The sequence below is a fragment of the Propithecus coquereli genome, unplaced genomic scaffold, assembly GCF_000956105.1.
Source record: "Propithecus coquereli isolate 6110/MARCELLA unplaced genomic scaffold, Pcoq_1.0 Scaffold27, whole genome shotgun sequence".
In the NCBI taxonomy this organism is placed as follows: Eukaryota; Metazoa; Chordata; class Mammalia; order Primates; family Indriidae; genus Propithecus; species Propithecus coquereli.
Genome location: NW_012148285.1, coordinates 1,008,130 through 1,028,260, shown reverse-complemented (window position 1 = coordinate 1,028,260; position 20,131 = coordinate 1,008,130). Strand labels below are relative to the sequence as shown.

At 63.7% G+C, this 20,131-nt stretch overlaps 2 protein-coding genes across 3 annotated transcripts in view; one reads left to right on the top strand and one right to left on the bottom strand.

The window, feature by feature from the left end:
* Window positions 1-134, top strand: part of CASKIN1 (CASK interacting protein 1) — a 14,882-nt gene extending 14,748 nt beyond the window's left edge. Inside the window, exon 20 of the mRNA XM_012647504.1 lies at window positions 47-134. Coding sequence (XP_012502958.1) covers window positions 47-134 — 88 coding nt within the window. The remainder of the gene's footprint in view (window positions 1-46) is intronic.
* Window positions 135-1,809: 1,675 nt separating this feature from the next.
* On the bottom strand, window positions 1,810-19,415 carry TRAF7 (TNF receptor-associated factor 7, E3 ubiquitin protein ligase). 2 transcript variants are annotated; one of them, XM_012647651.1, is made up of 21 exons: window positions 19,320-19,415; window positions 12,080-12,198; window positions 11,733-11,790; window positions 9,925-10,016; window positions 7,835-7,951; window positions 7,279-7,371; window positions 7,004-7,037; window positions 6,184-6,367; window positions 5,936-6,070; window positions 5,213-5,430; window positions 5,063-5,136; window positions 4,751-4,799; window positions 4,541-4,668; window positions 4,281-4,363; window positions 3,483-3,522; window positions 3,265-3,381; window positions 3,063-3,185; window positions 2,782-2,901; window positions 2,558-2,689; window positions 2,354-2,473; window positions 1,810-2,175 (listed from the first exon to the last, which is right to left on the bottom strand). In XM_012647651.1, exons 2-21 carry the CDS (start codon window positions 12,158-12,160, stop codon window positions 2,161-2,163), a joined length of 2,013 nt encoding a protein of 670 aa, XP_012503105.1. In that variant the 5' UTR covers window positions 12,161-12,198; window positions 19,320-19,415; the 3' UTR covers window positions 1,810-2,160. The 2 variants fall into 2 exon arrangements, with proteins under 2 accessions (XP_012503105.1, XP_012503106.1); XM_012647652.1 differs by lacking the exons at window positions 9,925-10,016; window positions 11,733-11,790; window positions 12,080-12,198; window positions 19,320-19,415 and adding an exon at window positions 9,802-9,843.
* Between the last annotated feature and the right edge of the window lie 716 nt (window positions 19,416-20,131).

Sequence of the window (20,131 nt, the reverse complement as noted above, 5' to 3'; positions counted from 1 at the left end):
GCGTGGTTGTCGCCGCCCGTCCCGCTCACGCCGCGCCCGCCCGCAGCCCGGAGAAGAGCACCGGCAGCATCCTGGACGACATCGGCAGCATGTTCGACGACCTGGCCGACCAGCTGGACGCCATGCTGGAGTGACGCGGCCACGTCGGGCCGCCCGCGCCGCCAGGGCTGCGGCCCCGCACACTGACCTTTACCTCAGGACGGGCACGTCTGGGCGCGGGCGGGCGCCGGCACAAGCACAACTCCTGGCCCTGGGCCCGGGCCGGGGTCCCCAAGGGCTCTGGGCGGACGCCGCTGCCCCCGTGCCCGTCCCCGCCTGCTGCTCCTGTGCAATAACTGCTGGGCCGCCCCGCGCCAGGCTCTGCCCGCTGCGGGCGCCCTGGAGGAGGAGGGACGGGGGCGCCGTGGCCCCCTCCCCAACTGGGGCAGAGCACAGGCCTATGCCCAGCACAGAACTGCCCATTGGGGAACCTCTGCCAGCTGCTCCGGCGCAGCACAAGGGACAGGGACCAAGGTCAGGGCCCCCTGCCCCACTGCACCCCCCAGAATATAAGCTATCAAGAGTATTAATTTATTGGGAATGAGCTGAGGCAGATTTCCCCAGAGAAACAAAAAGGTATAACTTTAACAAATATATATTTAAAGAAAGAAATATTATTGATTCTATAGAAAACCATTTACCAACTGAAAGGACACTGGAGTCTAGCTTGAGACAAAAGCTGTTAGAGGCCCAGGCCATCTGTCTGTCCATGCTTCCCTCCCTGCGCCCCAGAGTGGCCAGGCCCCTGGCCCACTAGCACAAACGGGAGGCGGGGTCCAGGGAGGGGTGGGTCCTCTGCCCAGGGTCTCTCCTCTGCTCCTCTCATAATTTCTCCGCGTCCGAAGAACTCAAAGGATGTGCCTTGCTCGCTGATGGGCTGTGTCCTCCTCCTGGGTGTGGCTGCATCCTGGGGGTGCTGGTGCCAGGTGCGCTGTGCGTGCAATGTGGTGAACGTGGGCATGTCAGCCAAGTGACAGCAGCGCGGGTGCAGGGGCATGGGTGCCAGGCTCCGTGTGGCTCGAGGCTCGCGTGCGAGGGTGTGCCCAACCCTCCCCCCTGGGCCCCGCACTGGCCCGCACTGGCAGCCAGCCCACCCACCCAAGTTCCAAGGACACTTCTACTCATGGTCCAAGGCTGTGTCGTGTGGTTGTTCCTGCCTTCTCTTCCCCTCCTGTCTCTTTCTCCCTCTCCAAGTACTGACTGGTCTCCTCTCTCGTGTTTGCTGATCCACAAGTGTTGGGCACAACTTTGACATTTCTTTAAAAAAAGAATTAAAAAAAACCGCCGAAAACCAGCGATTGTGGTGCGGGGCGGCTGGAGGGGGCTGGCTGAGGGGGCATCTGGGCGTGCGGGGCCCCTTCCAGGTGTCACACCCAGCGCTTCCCTGAAAGTAGATGTGCCCAGATGCCCACCCGGCCTCTCTTCAGCGGGTGACCCAGGCTGGGGCTCCAGCAGGTGGGGAGGGGGGTCGGGGCAGGGAGCTGCTGTCGGCTGTCAATAAACAGCAGAAAACAGAGCTGCCTGGCTCACTTTTTGGGAGTGGGTGTGTTGGGGAAAGGGGAGCAGGGCTGGAAGCCAAGGCCACAGTGTGCCGAACCTCTTCCTGGCGTGGAGGTCTCCAGAGGGGTCGCAGTCCTGGGCTCAACCAAAGGAACTGCTCTGTGGTCCGTCCCCAGCGTCCCTCATCCTCATTGCTGGTGCCAGTGCACACCAACCTTCTCAAGGCCACACGCAGCCCCCTTACCCCAGGGACTTGACGTCACTCACAGCCACAGTCTGTGCAGCTTTTATTTCAATCGAGAAGTAATCAAATCTATATACAGTCTAAAAACAGTAGAAAAGGTGAGTAAAAAGGCCCGCACAGTCCATCTGGGGTAGGGACGGACGGTGGGCCGGGCGAGCGTCGTACCTGGCACCCAGAGGGAGGGGCCTGGGCATTGTCCTGGCAGCAGCAAGGACAGGGCTGAGCACAGGGCAGGGAGGGCACTGCCTGGCTGCCTGAGCCTATCCACCTGTCCCCACATGGCAAGCAGAGACCCCCAAGACCAGCCCATGTGGCCAGCCTGGCTCAGACAGGTCCAGGGCAGGCCCAGAAGCAGCCAAGGCCTAGCCTGGATCCTGTTAGCAAGTCCAAACCTGCAAAGAAAGGGATGTTTCATTCAGGTGCCCTGTGGCCATCCTACCCCAAGGATACCTGAGGTCCACACCTGCTCTCCACTGCCACTTGCCTGGGGCTGCCAGCTCCTCACCACCCTTCCCCCACCCCCGCTGTTCTGTGCAGCCCCTTTGGGTGGCCCAAGCCACAGACACTGACCTTCACGGTGCTATCCACAGCCCCTGAGAAGAGCCGGCCCCTCGACACAGCCAGCGCGGTGACGCTACCCTGGTGGCGCAGCAAGGTCTGCGTGCAGATCATGTTGTCCATACTCCAGACCTGGGGGGACACGAGTGATGTGAGGACCCACTGGAGCCTGGCCACCCACCCTCTGAGCCTCCCGCCACCTGGGCCAGCGCGTACCCTGAGGGACCGGTCATAGGATGCGCTGAAGACTTTGGTCTGATCTGGTGTGGAGATGACTGCCAGGGCATACACTGTGCCCACGTGGCCGGTCAGGGTCCGCACCTGCTCCTTGGACTCGATGTCCCACACCTGGGAGGGTGGGCACAGGCGGGTCAGAGACCCAACGAGGTGGGGGAAACGGGCCCAGAGTCTGGCCCTGCCCCCAGGGGGCCACCCCTTACGTGGATGAGGTTCTCGTAGGTGCCACAGACAATGTGGTGATTTGTCACAGCGATAGAGTAGACGCTGCCGCCAGACGTCTGCAGGACATGGATGCAGTCGAGAGTTCGGATGTCCCAGATCTGTGGGTAAGTGGGGGCCACTTGGTCCCAGGCCAGGCGCCTCACCTCCGGGGCCTCTGGGGCTCAGACACCACAGGGCAGTCCACCTGCCCACCCAGGGTGTGTACAAAGCAGGGCAGGGAGGGCAGAGCCCCAGCGGGCAGGGTGTGGTTCGGGCGCACCTTGATTGTCTGGTAGGAGCCACTGTACAGGTAGCTCTGGGCGGCCACCAGGGCCCGCACCCAGTGGTTGAGGCCTGTGAGCTCCTTCTTCAGCTTCAGCTCAGTGCCCACGATGTCCCAGACCTGCACGATGGCCGTGAGTGTGGGCTGAGGGAGCTTCGGATGCCTCGGCAACTGCACCCACAGGCACCCCTCGCCATACCTTGATGGCCTTCAGGGAGCCACTGAAGAGCATGTTGTGGGAGGAGACCAGGGTGCACACTGGGTTGTCATGGGCCCGGATGGTGTTCACCTTCTGCAGGTTCTGGACGTCCCACACCTGGCAGGGGAGGACAGGAAGCCTCAGAGCCCAGAGCCCGGGGCAGGCAGGAGTGCGTGCTGGGGTGCCCCTTCCCCCCGCCTGCCTGCGGCCCCACTCACGATGATGGTACAGTCTGCAGAGCCGCTGTAGAGTTTGCACCTGGGGAAGCAAGACCAACATGTCAAGGCAGGAGAAGCTGCCGTCCTTGCTGACACTGCCCTAGCTAGGGACGAGGTCCGCGCTGGCCATCGGGAACCTGCAGCTTGGCCCAATGCAGTTTCCTGAAGCGCCAGCCTGTTTTCCTGTCTCCACACAGGAACCTTGGAAGTGGCAGCCCAGCCTCTGGTGCCTGCCTGGAGAGCATTTGACATCGAGCTGGGAGGTAATTACCCGACTGTTAGCGCTGAATAAATCCCAGGGTCGGCTGCTGGCAGTCAAGCTGCCGCTCCCTGTAAGCGAGCATCTCTCTCCCTCCCTCCCACCCACACACACGCACACGCATGTACACACACACTCTCACTCCCACAAAGCCAGGGCGGCTGCTCCGTGGCTCCGTGGCCCCATGCCCAGAGCTGTGCCAGGGCTCTGGCTGCAGGCCAGTGACAGCTGAGCACCTGCCTCCACTCCTAACGTCTTACACCTCTGTTCTCTGGGTGCCTGAGGAGTGCCAGGGCCAGGGCCAGGGCCAGGGCCAGGCTCTGCTGGGAGGCTGGCTGCTCCAGGCTTCAGAGAAGACCCACACAGGAGCCCCCTCCTGCTACCTACCCAGTGAGCCGGCGCTGCTCAGGATAGAGAGCACCCCACAGGTGGGGCAGACACAGGGCCATGCAGGCTTGAGCTCATGCCCCGTGGGCTACAGCAGCAGCATGGTGGCTCCTGTCCCTGTGAGCAGTAGCCATATATGCACCCGGACTCACCCCTGGATGCAGAGAGCCAGCACGATGCCATCATGGCCCTCCAGTGTCTTCTGGCACTTGTACGTGGTACATGTGTCCCACACCTGCAGAGACCAGGGCCAGAACAGGTCCTAGCAGGGTCAGCCCAGTGCCAAACGGCAGCATGGCAAGAAAGGAAGAAAGCCATCTGGGGAGAAGGCCCGCCCAGGGGCAGGCTGCAGCTGGCAGAGGCTGGCATGCAGTGCCCACCCAGCACAGCCAGGCTGCAGGACCCCACCCACCTTGATGGTCTTGTCAGAGGAGCCGCTGAAAAGCAGGTCACCCATGGAGTAGACACAGAGACACCAGACGGGGCCCTGATGGCCCACGAAGGTTCCTTTGCACTTGAAGATCTGCTGAGGGTCGTAGGCTGCAGAGAGACAGCAGAAGCTGGTGAGGGACCCAATGGGGGCCTCGGGGGTGGCAGGTAGAGCCGAGGGGCCTGTACTCACATCCTAGGATGCCCATGTTCAGCCGTGCATTGATGTGGGACAGCTCGTCCTGCAAAGCCAGGAACAGAGTGAAGGGCAATGGGCGGAGCTGCTGCAGCTTCCAGGGCAGCCTGTCCACGGCACTGCCCCTGGGCCTGGGACAGGGCAGCGCAACCCTCCCCGGAGCACATACCCCTAATCCTGACGAGGAGGGGCGAAGGACAGTGGGGGAGGCTCCCTGCTGGGGCCCACGCTGAGGGGCTGTGCTCTGCCCACAGACTGCCTCCTAGGTCTCTCCTCCCCAGCCCGCGCCCACAGCCCCCGCCCGCTCACGTTCAACATGGACGCATCCCTCCGGAACTCCATGAGGTCCTCGCTGAGCTTGCTCTGGTTTTCGTCCAGGACATCTGAGTGGCAGAAGAGGGGGTGTCACTGGGGCCAGGAGCAGGGGCCATGTTCCCACGCCTCCGGGCCACCCCTCACCAAACTTGAGCTCGAGGCTCTTCTCCAGCTGATCGATCTTCTCCGAGAGCTTGCCCAGCATGGAGCGCAGGAAGGCGATCTCCTGGTCCTTCTGGGCCAGCGCCACGTGCATCTCGTGGAAGCGGTCATCCGTCTGCTGCAGGAACTCCTTCAGGCCCTCGAAGCGGCACGTCTCCAGGTGTGTCTCATAAGTGTCCTGGTTTCCGATGAACGTGCACCTGCAGTGACAGGACGGCTGCCCACCTGCCTGCCTGGCAGGACCCCTGCCTGTGCCTCCCTGGCCCCAGCGATCCCCCCGGAATGTTCTGCCCCTGTGCCCACTGCACCCCAGACCCAGCCTCCCTCACCCACACCTGCCTGCCTGTCCTCGCCACCTAGCAACCAGTGGGCCACTTCACGAGTGAAGGCCAACCACGTCGCCCTGCGCAAAGGTCTTCAAGGGCTCCTTCCTCCCTGGGAGTAACGCCCTGAAGGACCAGCTCCTGCCTCCTCTCCCATCTCAACCCTGCCCGTTTGCTGGAGTGCACCCCCGGGCCAGCTGTGGGAATGCCCTTGCCGTCGCCTTCCCTAATGCCCCCAGCTCCCCCACCTACGTTTCCCGGAGGCTCAGAGCTCTCCGGTGAGGGTTCCAGGTGTGGCTCCCAGCTAAGACCCAGCTCCCCGGGGACCAGCACCCAGGCGGCTCCAGGAGGGACTGGGCCGCCCACCCACCCGCCCACTCACCCGTACTTGGAGTGGGGACACTTGATGTGCTCGCACTCCTTGAGGTGAGCCTCCAGGTTCATTTTGAGTAGGGGGGGGCAGCTGGGGTTGTTGGGGCACCGCACGGGCCTGTAGTCACAGCCGCCCTCGTGGTCCCTGTGGGAGGACGGGATGCAGCAGGGACTGAGCTGGGGCCCCACGACGGAGCTCCCAGAGAGGCAAAGCTGACCAGCACCCCTGGGGGCTGGGGCCAGGGGAGGGGCACTTACTTCCGAGCACTGAGCTTGATGGTGAAGGGGCACCCTCGGGGGTCCACCTCGAAGACGGTGGGCTTCCCACCGCCCGCTGCGCGGCAGCCGTGCCTGCAGTGGATGAAGAGCTCTCCAATCTGCTCGGCCACCGCGATGTTGTTTACCACCACTGTCAGCTTGGCGTTGTCCACGGGACACTTCTCTGGGAAAGGAGGACATGCTGACCCCCGACAGCCTGCCTGGCCACCCCGTCCCCTGGCAGCTCTGCCCAGGGGGGACAGCTCTGCCCAGTGGGAAACTGAGTCCTGCTGAGGTGGGGGAGGCCTGGAACACGATCCCCCACCTGGGTGGACACGAACTGTTATCAGGCACCTGATCTACCCTCTGTCTGCCCCTCTGAAGTGCCCAGCATGGAACAGGGACACAGCTGGGCCACCAAGAAGGAAGAACAGGTGCTGACAGAGCTTCTCAGCTGAGCCCGGAAAAGCCTGGGCGGCGCCGGGAGGACCAGAGGGCGGAGTGCGAGGCAGCCGGCCTAGGGCGCGGCGCCGGTGGGAGCAGGTGCTAGTGCAGGAGGACGTGGCCTCACAGCGAGGACGGCCTCCACAGAGAGTGTGGCACTGACCCCGGGAGTGCCAGGTCCCCATGCTGCTCAAGGAGGTTGAACCTTGGCCGAGCGCCCCCAGCAGCCCCCAGCAGCACCCACCAACCCAGCAGAAGCTGAACGAGCCCAGACATTGGCCTCTGCTAGGCAGCCTGGGGGACAGTGCCAGGCCTGGGCCAGGACCTCCCTCCCTAGTTAGGGAAAATGGTGGCCTGGGCTGGGGCCAGCACCTACCTGACTTCAAGGCACATCTTCTACAGAACGTGTGCTGTGGGAACAAAGGGCGGACTTGGGGGATGGCTGCAGAGTCTTCCTCAGCCCAAGGCCACAGCCAGCGGCAGCCCAGGGCCTCACCCCTGCCCCGAGCCCACTGCTGGGGACACCAGCAGGGCAGCCAGAGCCGGCCTGTGACCAGGCCACAGCTCCACATGCGAGGGGCCAGCAGCCCCCGGGCCTCTGAGGGCTCCAGGGTGCGCCGTGGGGGTCGGAGGGTGAGAGGGCAGGCTCACCCCACACGTGGTGATCACGGGGTCCTTGAACACGCTGCAGCAGAGCTGGCAGCACAGCTTCACCGAGGGCTGCTCGGCAAAGACCAGCGGCTCCTGGAAACGGCAGGGCAGGGCAGGGGAGCGTGGGCCCAGGGTGCTAGCACGGCGGCAAGGCCACTCTGGGCCTTGCCACCACCAGGCCCCTGGCCCCTGCCCCTGCAGGCCCAGGGCTGCCCTCCAGGGGCAGGGGCCTGTCCTGAGAGGGGCCTGCTGAAGCTGAGGGGGGCTTGAGGGCCGGGCAGGGAGGACTGCACCAGCTGCCCAGTGCCGGCCCACTGCCCCTCCTCCCTCGAGGAAGACGGGAAAGGCCCCCCTAGCCCCGCTGACTCCCACTGCTTGTCCCTGGGGTGGGGGCGTGGGAGGATGTGCCTGGGGGACCCACCTGGCCCCTCGGTCCTGACACGGACCCGCAAAGACCTGGAGGCCCTGCCCCAGCCCGATCTGCCTCTCGCTGCCACCCAGGCTGCAGCACAGCGACAGCCCTCAAAGGCCGTCCGCAAGGAGCCCCCACACCTACCGGCTCCTCCTCCTCCTCGGGCAGGGAGAACGTGGAGCGCAGGGACATGCTGGACTCGGAGTGCAGGGAGCGGACGGAGATGGCCGAGTCGGAGCGGCGGGGGGTGCTGATGGGGGGCTGCGCAGAGAGAGGTGGCCCGTCAGGGTCTCAGCGTGGGGTCTGGGCGGGGTGGGGGGAGGACAGGGACCAAGCCTTGTGGAACCTGGAGGGCAGCGGCGCCCCCGGGGCCTCCCCCGTCCTAGCAGGCGCTCTGGCTGCCCACGGGGCCGTGGGTGTGCATGGGCACCCGCCCGCCTGCCGGGGCTGGCCACGGCCCCTGGTGCTTGCTGCCCGCTCACGTCTGCCAACTTTCTTTGTGTAAACGGAGAGACTTCCTGCTATTCAATTCTGAGGACACGCTCAGGCTGCTTCCTGCTTCCCGTGAGGGAATGTGGGCCACAGAGGGGCACCTCCACCAGCCAATCCCGGGGCAGCTGAAGGCCCATTGCATGGAAGGGAACGGAAGGCTGGCCGGGGAGCGGCTGCCGGGCTGAGCCGCCTGCCTGGCCTCCCTGGCCAGGGGACACCAGACTCAGCCAGGGAGGCTCAGGGGGAAGGCAGGGCCGGGCTCCCACCAAACCCCAGCTGGGCTTCCTGAGAGCAAATCAGGGCCATAGATGCTGGCCTGGGCCTAGGCCACCAACTAGGGAGTCCTGGGGGAGGAGCAGGCACTGTCCCTTCCCCTCTGGGCCTGGAACCTTCCAGAAGTTTCCAAGAGCTATTGCTCCCCACGGCCCCTCCCCCAGTGCTCTGATAGCAGCCTCAGGCGGAAGCCACACCGCAGGTCCCCCACCAGCTGCCTGCGGCTCTGCTGCGCCTCTGTGGGAATGACCCCTGCTCCCCAGCGGCCTAGGTGTGAAACCCGCAGGGCACAGAGGCACAGCCAATCCCAGGGTTGGGTGTCCCCAGGCTGGCAGAGGGCACCGTGTCCCTTGTGCCTCACCAGAGCAATGCCCACCACCCCTCAGCATCCTGGTGGCCCATCTGCATGGAAACTCCACGTGAGGACAGCAGGGCAAGTCAGAGGAAGTGAGTCAAACACGCCCGCAGTGATGGAGCCAGAGGGCAGAGCAGGGCCTGGCGGGGCTGGCATGGGCCCTCCTGAGCTCAGGGGCCGACGGGGCCGGGCCTAGGGGTGGAGGAGGCAGGCAGGGGCCACCTGTGACCCACACTGCTGAGGCCTGAGAGAACAGGATGGTGGACTTGTCCTCAGAGCCTAGTGCAGAGTGTGTTTGTTCGGTTAAGAACGTTTTTTCTTCCTATTGAAAAAGAAAAGGGACAAGGCCTGGCAACTCGGCACGGGGAAAGCCCTCGGTCGAGAAAGACTGGGAGCGCCGGACAGCGAGCCGGTCCGTTAGTGGGGCCACCACGCCCAAGAGGAAGCCCAGCAGCGATAAGGTGATGTGGAAGCGAGCTGTGCCCCTGCCCCGAGGCTAGGCTGGTCCCCCGCGCCCAGGGGCCCAGTCTGGCCCAGAGCCCAGCGGTGAGCACCAGTGACCAGACTGGCAGAAATGGCCACCGAGACACCGAGACCCTTCCTCACTCTGCAGAGCAGCACCAGGGAGTCCTATGGCTGCCCCGGCACTTGGTACAGGCCTCACAAAGTCCCTGTTGCCTCTGCTGACCCCACGGCTTGGGCCCACTCACCTTTCCCCGCCTGCCATGGCCTGTCTCCCTCGTCAAGACCTCCCTCGACTCTTGCCTCTACCCCGCAACCCCACTCACTCTCTACTCAGTAGCAGAGGAGCTTTTATCTTATTACCCTCCTGATTGAACCTTCTGTGGCTCCCACTCCTCTTAAGATGGGGCCAAACACACCTAGTCCTGGCCTGCAGGCACCACGTCCCCCAGCCCAGCCACCCTCACTGGCTGCCCCCTACCACCCACGGTCCAGCCACAGAGGCCTCCTTTTAGTCTCGTGGACTCACCACGTGTGCTCAGGCCTCAGGGTGCCCACACGTGCTGTCCCCTCTGCCTCACCAGCTCACTGTCAGCTCCTCCAGGGACCTGAGGCTCATCAGAGGTGACTGCTCCTGGGGGTGGGGACCTACCATGCTGTCCTCCTCGTCCCGTGGGGAGTAGGCAAGGGTGCTGGAGGAGGAGGGCGTCCTGCGGTGCTGCTTGTACGTGCTGGTCCCATCAGCTGCCAAGACAAGAGGGGTAAGGCACCATGAACAAGGGCCACCGCAGGGGCCCAACTGCGCCCGGTGGGCGGGGGTCTCCCCGGGGGAATGTACGGTGAGGCGGAGCAGGGCCTGGCTGTGTATCAGGCTCCAGGGGCCACCTACAGCTCTCAGCCCTTCCCAGGGCCCCAGCAGGGTGGAGGGGGTGCAGGCACAGGCAGGGAAACTGGGTTGCCGCTCCAGGTCAAACTGGTGCCAGCAGGGCAACTGCAGGGCCTGGGCCCTCCTGGGCAGTGCCAGTGCTGAGCCCCGGAGCTCGTGGTGCCTAGTCCTGCCTAATCCCCAGAGGGGTCTTTCTCCAGAGCTTCTACAAGGTTCCTGTCAGCCTACTGGCCCAGGGCCACTCCGCCCGGCCAAGGCACATGGCCAACTGCACATAATTACACCTAAGGTCATTTGGCAGGAGCTGAGTACACTCTTGTTTGACCTCAAGGTAACTCTGCCAGGTGACTTCTCTGATAGTCTCGGTTCACAGAGGAGGGAGCTGCCGGCACGGCCATAACCAGGGTCTGGCCACAGCCTTCTGGCCTCCTCTACAGAGGGTGGTGAGGCACTTTCCCCGGCCTGCACTGCACCCCAGCTCAGCCTGGGCCATGGGGCAGGGCTGCCTTGACAAGGCGCTGGTCAGTTATCCCCGTGGGAGTCAGGGAGGGCCACCTTCTCGGTCCTGCAGGCAGCAACATCGGGCCAGGTGGCTCAACCCCCAGCCAGAGGCTCTGGGGTGGCTGTCACTGGCCTCAGGTTCGGACGTCACAACGACCAGCCCCAAAGGCCTGGGTTCAAGATCCAGGCTTTAACTAGCTGCCCTGGGACTGAGCCTCACTTTCCCCATCTTAACGGGAGGGGCTGGAAGAGGCCACTGTCAGTGCCTCACCACCTGGCTCTGGCCTGTCCCTGGCACCTAGACAAGGCGCCACAGGCCTAGGTCATTCCCTGTGCTGGGCACTCTCAACTGTTGTGACAGGTGCTGCGTGGTTTCTAGAGAGTGGGGTAAATTAGGCAATCATTTCTTGGGGGCTTGGAGGGGGAACTGATACTTATTTTTTCCTCAAAAAAAAAAAAACATGAGAAAAACAGGGGGTACTTTAAGAGCCCCTGAGAGGTCACCCAGCAGCGAAGAGGCTCTGGTGTACTTGGTGGCCTTGACCCCGTGCCAGGGTCAGCCACTGGAAACCAGAGGAAAATAATTAAAACCAGTTAGCAGCTGGTGTCCCTCTACAAGGGGCAGAGCGCCAAAAAGGCAATGGACAAACTCCGCCCTAGAACCCCCGGCCCTGAGAGGGGCCCCTCGCCCTCATTCTCCGGGAATGGAGCCGTGCGGTCGCCAGTTGTCTCCTTAGAGAGGACCTGCGACCTTTCCTTTCGGGAGCCGGCCAGGAGGCTGGGGCTGGACGCGTGTGTGTGAGGTGCAGCCTCCCTGGAGAGGGGGCAGGCAAGGTGGGAGGGAGGGGCGGGGCAGTGCCAAGGCGGAGGGAGCCACATGCAGCGAGGCTGAGCGCGGAAGGGCAACCTGAGTCCTGCCTAGAGCGGGAGGCGTGCGGGGTGAGGGGCAGCAAGGACAGCGGCTGGGAGGCCGACACCAGCCCCACCAGGACCTGGCCTTCAGGCCTTGGCAGGGCGGGGTAGGGGTGCCCCGATTCCTCCCAGCCAGGACTGGCCTTGGCTCACAGGCTCACCTTTAGTGATGGTGGTAACGGCCGAAAAGGCGGGTCCAAAGGTCGTTTCCATTCTGGTCTGGAGAGAGAATGGAGGAGACTTGACCTTGTCCCCAGAGAGAACAAAGCACACACGTGTGGACATGTGTCGACACGCTTACACACTAACAGGCCCGGGTGTGTGCACATGCACGGATACACCAGCAACACACAGACCCAGAACCGCTCTGCCCTGCGGGGCCCCCTGGGTAGAAAGGGGTCTGCTCTGGAAGCTCTGCAGTCGGCATGGAGTTACTGGAGCATGGTGGGGGCCCCGGCTACGTGGGGTGTACAGAGGGCAGACCCTTGCCCTTGGGGCACCCCCTTACCCCGGTGGTGATGTCTGGGGTGGGAAGGTTGGTAGGCCCCCCGGAGAAGCGGTTGTAGCGGGCGCTCTTGCCCGAGCTCATGCTCTAGAGAGGCATCTAGGGTCCTTGGGCAGCGTCCCCTGTGGGTGGAGCACAAGTCAGGGCCCTTAAAGACGGCAGCCCAGGTCCCCACCCGTCAGACAGGCTGCTGCATGCGGGCAGGCCCGCCCCATCCAGTCCCACAGGGCACACTGCAGCCTCTTTCCACCACCAGGACCAACTCAGACGGGTCCACAGTGGGCGCAGTCCCCTCCACCTCTCCACCCCAGCTGTGCGCAGGCCCCGGGCGGGCAGGCCAGCCTATGAGGGGCAGCTACCTGCAGTGCTTCCATCGCTCAGGGCTCTGCTCTTCTGAAGAGCCCGCCCAACTCCGCCCCAGAGGTGGACAGACCCCCACTTCTGTCTGCTCCTCTGGGTCCTGAGTCACCGCCAGTCACTTCCGGGCCCACCCCACCACAGGCCGAATGTCCCTGGGGCCAAGGGGGGGCCCCAGGGAGTGTCTCCGCCAGCCCATTGGGTTAGCCCAGGGTGCGGCACACACAGCGGAACCGTCACGTGGGGAGCAGCCAAGGCGAGAGGAATGAGTTCCAGCCACAGCAGGTGCTGTCAGGGCCCAGCCGGCCAGTGGCGACCTGGCCACACCCCAGAGAGAGCCGGGGGTGAAGTACGAGCCTCATGACAACCAGACCACAGGAGAGAGATGCGCCCCACTCGGGAGCCCGTCAGGTCACCACACCCCCCGGTGTGCCCACTGGGACTCTGGGCTGGGTGGAACGGGAGACATGTGGAGATGACCCTCGCCAGCGGAGGGGCTAGGTGGGCCCCGGGAATGCTGGCCAGGCCTAGGGGCACCTGTAGGAGAAGTAGAAGATCAGAGAAGAAAGGACCAGACAGCAGGTCACATTCGGGACAGATCACGGCGATGGAGCCGTCCACTGCCGAGACAACACCTGCCCTAGCAGCCCGGCGGCACACCCGTGGGGGCACTGGGCTCTGTCCGCAGGTGCCCCCAGCAGTCTGCAAGCCAGGCCCCATGAAGCTGAGCTCCCTGCGGGGAGTCCTCCCAGCCCAGGACTCCTGCCCCAGGCCGGGGCCTTCAGAACAAGCTCGCTCCCTGGGCGGTGCAGCAGCAGGGAGCCCACCCTGGTCTGTGGCCTGGCTGTGGGCCAAGGCTCCAAGGGACAGGAGAGAAAAGAAGCGCTAGAAGGTCTGGGTGGGACACCTGCCGAGCCTGGCACATGCCCAGAAGGTGGCAGAGATGGTCTCTGCTCCAACCCAGGGAGTCAGCGGGTTCCCACACCTTCCCTGCCAGGCCCTCCTGACCTGGCCCCTCTGGTGGTGTCTGCCCTGCACACACACCTTCAGGATGGCACTCGTCACCGACACTGTGGCCGTGCAGTGTGACCTGGGCCCTGCAGTGGCTTCCCAGCACGGTCTGTGGGTTGGCAGGGAGCCCTGCATCCCCTGCAAGGACTCCTGGGCTGTCTAGGCCTCGCCCACTCCTTGCAACGCCCCCCGCCCGGCCACGGATCCACTCAGCCTCTGGGCCTCAGGCCTCAGCCCGACATCTCACAGATCGGGGGTGACTCGGCCCCTGTGGTTGGCACAGCTCTGAGACACCCAGCCTCGCTCTGAGCGCCCTACAGGTCCAAGTAGATGGGGGGAGGGGTTCCAAGAGCTTGGCTAAAGCCCCTCTCCTCCTGCCCCCGAGTGCCCCGTCGGCCTGCCAGTGCACAGCCAGGCTCCACGGCTCCCATTTCCCGCCCTCCCACAGCCCCAGCCTCAACCAGGAGCTGGGACAGGGTCCAAACACAGGCCGCCCCACCCGAGACCCACAGGCCCAATGTGACTCGAGGGGCTTGGCTCTGCGTCCCAGACCGGGCTCTCTGGGGGAGAGGCAGGGGCTCCCGAGTGTAGGCAGTGCCAGGCACCTGCAGCCGGGCTCAGAGGCAGCCTTGGGGCGGAGGCGTGAACATGGCGTGGCCGGAAGCCCCGCTACAACCCGCCACCTGTCTGCTCCCCAACTTCCCAGCAGCGCCGCGGGTCTCCTCAATAAGCAGAAGGTCTGAGAGCAGCCAGGGGCTTGGCTTGTATCCTGCTTGGGGTGAGGACGCCCCAGCCCGGTGAGGCCCAGACAGCCTGAACCTGAGGACTCCAGGACTCACCGTCAGCTCGAAAGGTACAGCCCTTGTGGGGAAGCCGAGGCCGGCTCCGCCACTGCGACACGGGGAGGAGTCGGGGCTCGCAGGAGGCTGCTGGGAGACACTGACCTGGATTTTAAAATCCCATCTGTTCCCTCCACTGCAAGCTTCCAGGGCTGCAAGGCCAGCTGAGAGCCCCAGGCAGTGACACCAGGGGCCCAGATGGCTGGAATCCCAGCAGGCACTTCCCCCAGGAACCAAGGCCAGCCTGCCAGCCCCGAGCGCCTGCTGCTCACAGTCTGGGAGAGCACGCGTCTGGCTTCTCCCTCACTCCGAAGTGAGGTAAACAGAAAGGCACGCAGGGCAACATGCAAATCAATTGGAAAGTCCCGGCTGGCCAATAGCGGCCAGGCCCACAGTGACAGACAGACAACAACACACACACACACACACACACACACACACGCGCACACACACACACACACGCTGGGAGGGGGGTCGTACAAGACCACCTGAGAGTCAGGCCCAGTATGTCCCCCTCCCTCCTTCCCTGTTTGGCCTGGGGTTCAGTGTTCAGCCCCAGCCTGGGACCCAGGGGTGGGCAGGACCCCGGGCTGCAGTCTAGCACCCCATCTGTGTCCTCCCTGGGACACGGAGATCCATCCTTAGCACCTCGGAATTGAGCAAGATGCCTGAAGCCTCCCTTCAGCCCAATCCCACAGGGGCTGACTTTTGTAACAACAGTCTGCTTCCCCGAATCCTCCAGACCAGGCCCGAACCCTGCAGGCCAAACCCCGAGCACCCCCGCTGCTGGGAGGCAGGGGGGCTGAGTGGGGGTGTCATGCCCCGGCCCCCAGAGTGCGAGCGCCTCTTCCACACCCCACCGTCCACTGAGGCCCCTGGGCAGGACCACAGCAAGAATTCTCCGGCGGTTCCCTGCGCCCCAGGAGCCTGGCCTCTCCTGCCCTCCAGTTCTCGGTGCTGGGAGGAAGCCGCCTTCCACGGGACAGGCACTCTTGTCCCAAACTGGGAAAAGCTGGGAGGGGCGGGCCGGGGGCTGAGAAACAGCTTTTCCCATCAGCTCCCTGCCCCTCCCTTCCAAGTCCCCACCGCCTGCATGTCCACAGAGCCCGGGGTAGGTGCTCCGGGGACCAGGGGATTCTATCTTTTAAAGAGTGAAGGTCAAGAAGAAAGCGGGCTGTGCACCTGGTGTGATGCCAGTCCTCAAGTGGGACCTCGCGACACCCAGGGCCCTGTAGGGCGAGGAGGGCAGGCTGAGCCGTGAGCAGGCCCGCCTTCCTCTGGGTGGTTCCCTATGCGGCCCCCACCCATCTCACCTGAGACTGGGGTTGAGGCCCAGGGGTCTTTGTCCCCCGACATCCAAGGGGTTCCTGGGGCCCTCGGGGGCACTCACAGTCCAGTGAGGCACTGGAGCTCGTGCTCCCCTCCTCTGGACAGTCCCTCCTCTGGACACCTCAGGAGCCCTCCCCAGCCCTCTCAGGAGGGAGCCTGAGGCCCAGCTGGAGCATGGGATCTGCTGGGACATCACCTTCACGGGCATGGGGGACAAAGGCCCCATCCCGCTTCCCCTGGACACACCCAGAGGGGTCTGGGCCAGTGGAGTGAGCCGCCATGTGGGCCCTGCTGCAGTTGGCCTCAGGCAGCTCCAACAGGAACCCCAGGCAGCCAGGCTGGGGCGTCCCCTGAACAGCCGCGCTGAGCCAGCAAGGGGGCGGTGCACCCATCAGGCCTGCGACTGCCCTGGGAGGAGCCTGGTGCGAGACGCCTCAGCCTCGCCAGCCAGAGCTGTGCGGCCAGCTGGCTGGACTGCAGCCAGAGCTCCAAGCACAGCCTCTGGCATCACAGAGCTGGCCCCAGGTACCCAAGACCACCCGGACCCTGGGTCAGCCCCTGCCTCGGCCCCCTGGCCCAGACCCAGGCCGCCAAATCCTATAGAAACAGGCCTGGTTGCCATAGCAAAGCCACACGCACACACTTCCTCTGACGTCCCCTTAGCACGTCTTTTCCATCCCAAACAGGCAGGGTGTGACGATGGGGGCCCCTGGGGCTTCGCCTCGGAACCTCAGCAGGCCCCAGCCAGAGGCCTGCTCAGCCTCCCTTCCCTCCCAGCACCCAGCCCAGCCTCCGCCCTCACCTCGCCTCTCCCTGTTCTCTGCGCCCACAGCCCCAACTTCTCAGAGGCCTCTTAACTGGCTTCCTCTCCCCAGGACTCTGCCTCCTTGCACCCCCCCCAGCTCTGGCCTTTCCAGCCCTGGCCACGCTGCTCCAGCACCCACAGCTCCCTCTGCTGGAGGGAGGGCCGGGCTCTAACCCCACTTCACGCTGCCCTACTGCCCCTGAGGGGCCACTGTCAAGTCACCTCTCATGGCTGTCTATGGTACAGGGACCTGGCCCAGTGTGGGAGAAGTCCAGAGGGCTTCCCGGAGGAAAGGGCTGGCCAGATACAGAGCAGGGAGAGCATTCTGGGGCACAGGAAGAAATGGCATCTGTCCTGTCTCAGCACCCAACTACAGGGACACGACCGGGAAGCTTGCTCCCGTGCCCACCCTCCTCCTTCATCTGCCCCACCTGGCTGCGCCCTCCTCCAGGGAGCAACTACACCTCTCCTGCTCTAGGACCAGCGCACTGGGGACCCTGGGGGCACCTGTCAAGAGCCAAGGGGTTGGTGGGTCCCTTTCCAAGGGTCCCTCCTGCATGAGCCAGTCAGAGGGCCTGGTGAAGTCCTAGGTGCCCACCCACCGGTAAGGCCAGGCTGGTGGGGACCCAGATTCAGAGCCAGACACATCCAGCCAGCACCTCTCGGGGCTGGGCATATGCTGGCACTTCACACACAGGTGTCTGTCATGAGACAGTATGGCACAGTGGTCAAGGCCACAGGCACCAGACAGACCTGGTTCAAATCCCACTGCTGCCCCTTAACAGCCATGTGACTCTGGGCCTCGCGATTCTCATAACACGGAGTAGAGACGGAGCCACATCTGGAAGGAACCAGGAAGACAGCACATGGGTCAAGTGTGACAGCCCCAGCTGGAGGCTGAGAAAGGCCAGGAAGCCCACCCAGGGACACGCCACCAGCAAGAGGTCACGCTGACTGGCCAAGCCCCATTCTTTCTGCTTCCTCCACTGCTGCCACAAACCTAGGAGCCCCACCGTGCGCTGTGTGGCCCCACAGCAAGCCCGAGAGCAGCCGCAGGCAGCATGCGTGCTGGTGGTGCCCCCAGGCCAGCAGACCCTGCAGCTGCTCTTCTTCCCACTCCCCAGTCCATTCGTTCCTTCATCCAGCCAGGTGGCCAAGGGTCACACCACTGGGGGCCAGGCCTTGTGCTGGAGAGTGGGACACACTGACAGCTAAACACAAGTCTGACCCTGGAGGAGCTAGGAGCCTGGCGGGGGAGGCAGACAGAGATCGACACCCCACGAATCTCCATTCACTCTCCCCGAGGGACTTGGCAGTGGGTGCCGAAGACCCTGATCTTTGTCACCCAGTCCCAGAAATATCTTGACACTTACACACAGTGGAAGTTACGTCACAGGAACCTCTCAGGTTGGGGCGCCTAGTCCAGGCCCCTCCTTCCTGGCCAGTCAGCTCTTTCAGCTGGGCTGCCCATGTCCCTGCTCCCCCTCAGAGGGAGAGTCTGGCTTCCTGGAGAGATTGTAGCTATAGCATGCAGGAACCTTGGGACACAGGGACCAGGGCTTCTGCAGAGAAACGTGAATGCCCAGAGCAGTGCAAGTAGGCATTTACACCAGAGAGGCAGTGTCTGCCACACAGGCCCTCAGGGAAGGGGACTGGGAAGGGGAGGCCGCAAGCCTGGGGAAGGCTGGGGCAGGCAGCCCACAGATAGGCTTGTGTGTCCCCAGTGAGGGGTCTGAAGGGTGGTGAGAAAGGTGGGCAGACAGGCCGGAGAGCATGGCACTCCTACGGAAGCGAGGCAACAAGCAGGGTGCAACCCCGCCCACTCCCTGAGAGCAGCATGGGACCCAACAGGACCCACACCTGGACCCCAGCCCCAGTCCCCACTGACTACCCTGCCTGGCTCAGGACAACCGTGCCTGGACGGCTGGACCCCGATGGGGACTAAGAGGTTGGCCCAGCCTTCTCATCCTCTCCTGCTTCCCCACTGAACCCCCAAGTCCGATCTCCACGTGACAAGGCTGTCTACTAGACCTAGATCTGCTCCCGCCTCTCCTGTGCTTCAAGTCCTCCAACAGCCTGCTTGTCAGCACCATAAAATCCCCGCCCTGCACCCCGTGAACCTGCCCTGGCCTCATGGACTTCCTCTCCTAACTCCACCACTTCTCGATACTCGCTGGGGTATGCCGAGGCCTTTCTCACCCCAGGCCTTTGTCCGTCTTGCTCCCTCTGCCTAGAAGGCTCTTCCAGCAACATCCCAGGATTGGCTGCTTCTCCATCGGCTCTTTGGCTAACAGCAGTGCGGCCACCCCCCTCGCTTTCCCAGCACCGTTTCTTTCTGTCATAGCTCCTCGGGATTTCGTCTGGCCATTGTCAGTCCCTCCACGCCATTTCTCTAGACCAGGAGATGTCTGCCAATGTCTGGAGACATTTTTGTTGTCACAACGGTGGGGGGATGTGTTGACTGGTATCTAGTGGGTAAAGCCAGGGATGAGGCTCAACATCCTACAATGAACGGACAGCCCGTCGCAGCAAAGAATGACCCGGCCGGATCTGTAAAGAGCGTGTAGGGTGACGAACCCTGCACCAGACGATGAGCTTAATAGACCTGGGATCGTGTTCTCCGCAGTCTCCCGGCGCCTAGAACCGTGCCTGGCACTCAGGCGGCGCTCAGTAAATGCAGGAAGAAGGAACGAATAAAGAACGAGAGAAAGAGGGAAGGAGCCAGCGACGGACGAGCTGACAGGCAGAAAGACTGACTGACGCAGAGACCCCGGACGTCCAGCCCCGCCCCCCAGGCCGCCACCCCCCCCGCTCCGCCGCCGGGCCCAGACGCGGCCGCCTCGCCCCACCGCGCGACCTCGAAGCGCGAGCGCCGATCCGGGCGCGCCGCATGGACACTCACCCGCCCGCGGCCGCCCCGTAGCGGCACCGCCACCCTCCCGCTTCATTGTGCCCCCTCGACAGCCAGCCGGGAAAGGGATGGAGGCGCGAGCCGGAAGCGATCGGGCGCTGCGCCCGCCGGGACTTGTAGTTCTGAGGCTCGCGAGACTCGGGCGGCTGCCCCACAGCACAGCTCTTCAGAAACTACGACCCCCGGCGGCCCTGTCGCCGTGGGGCGGGATTGGTGGCTTCAGAATCACTCTATGTTGCAGTTCGGAGTCTGATTGGCTGTGTCAATCCGTCGCTCACAGGCGCAAAGGACTCCGCGAAAGGGAGGAGCTTCGGGTCGCCTCCTGAGAGACCGCCTCCCAAGAGAAATGCCATGGCACGATTGGTGGAAACAACGCTGTAGAGAGCGGAGCATATCAGCAGCAAGGGAAGGCGGGCACTTCCGCCAGGATTGCCCAATCACAGAGGTGAAATTCTTTCTATAAAGGCTTGAGCCTCGCGCGTGCTCATTCTTTCGGGATTAAGGACAGGGAGGTGTTTTTTCTGTTTTCGTCCTCGTTTTCCACAATTCAGGGAGAAGCTGGGCTCCCAGTGGGGTTTCAAGGGTAGCCCGTACCCTGCACGCCTCTGCTAGACAAGAGTCCTGGCCTGAGCTCGCCTTGGCCCTGAGAGTTTAAACGTCTCTTCCCAAGTTTCAGACCTTCAGCGCCCTGCAGGTAAGATTGGGCCAGGCCTGGTTTCTCCGATTTAGCTCCGAGCCTGTGATGAATTGCTTTAATTTCTGACACCTCGTATGAAAACTGCACGTGCAGTCTGATTATTTTG

Bases quoted from the DNA above. Each gene is read 5' to 3' on its own strand.
- TRAF7 (XM_012647651.1), bottom strand. From the start codon at position 12,160: ATGAGCTCGGGCAAGAGCGCCCGCTACAACCGCTTCTCCGGGGGGCCT. The intron at 11,791-12,079 runs GTAAGGGGGTGC...TTCTCTCTCCAG, and splicing joins CCCCAGACATCACCACCGGG to ACCAGAATGGAAACGACCTT. The intron at 5,431-5,935 runs GTGAGTGGGCGG...CTGTCACTGCAG, and splicing joins TGTCCCCACTCCAAGTACGG to GTGCACGTTCATCGGAAACC.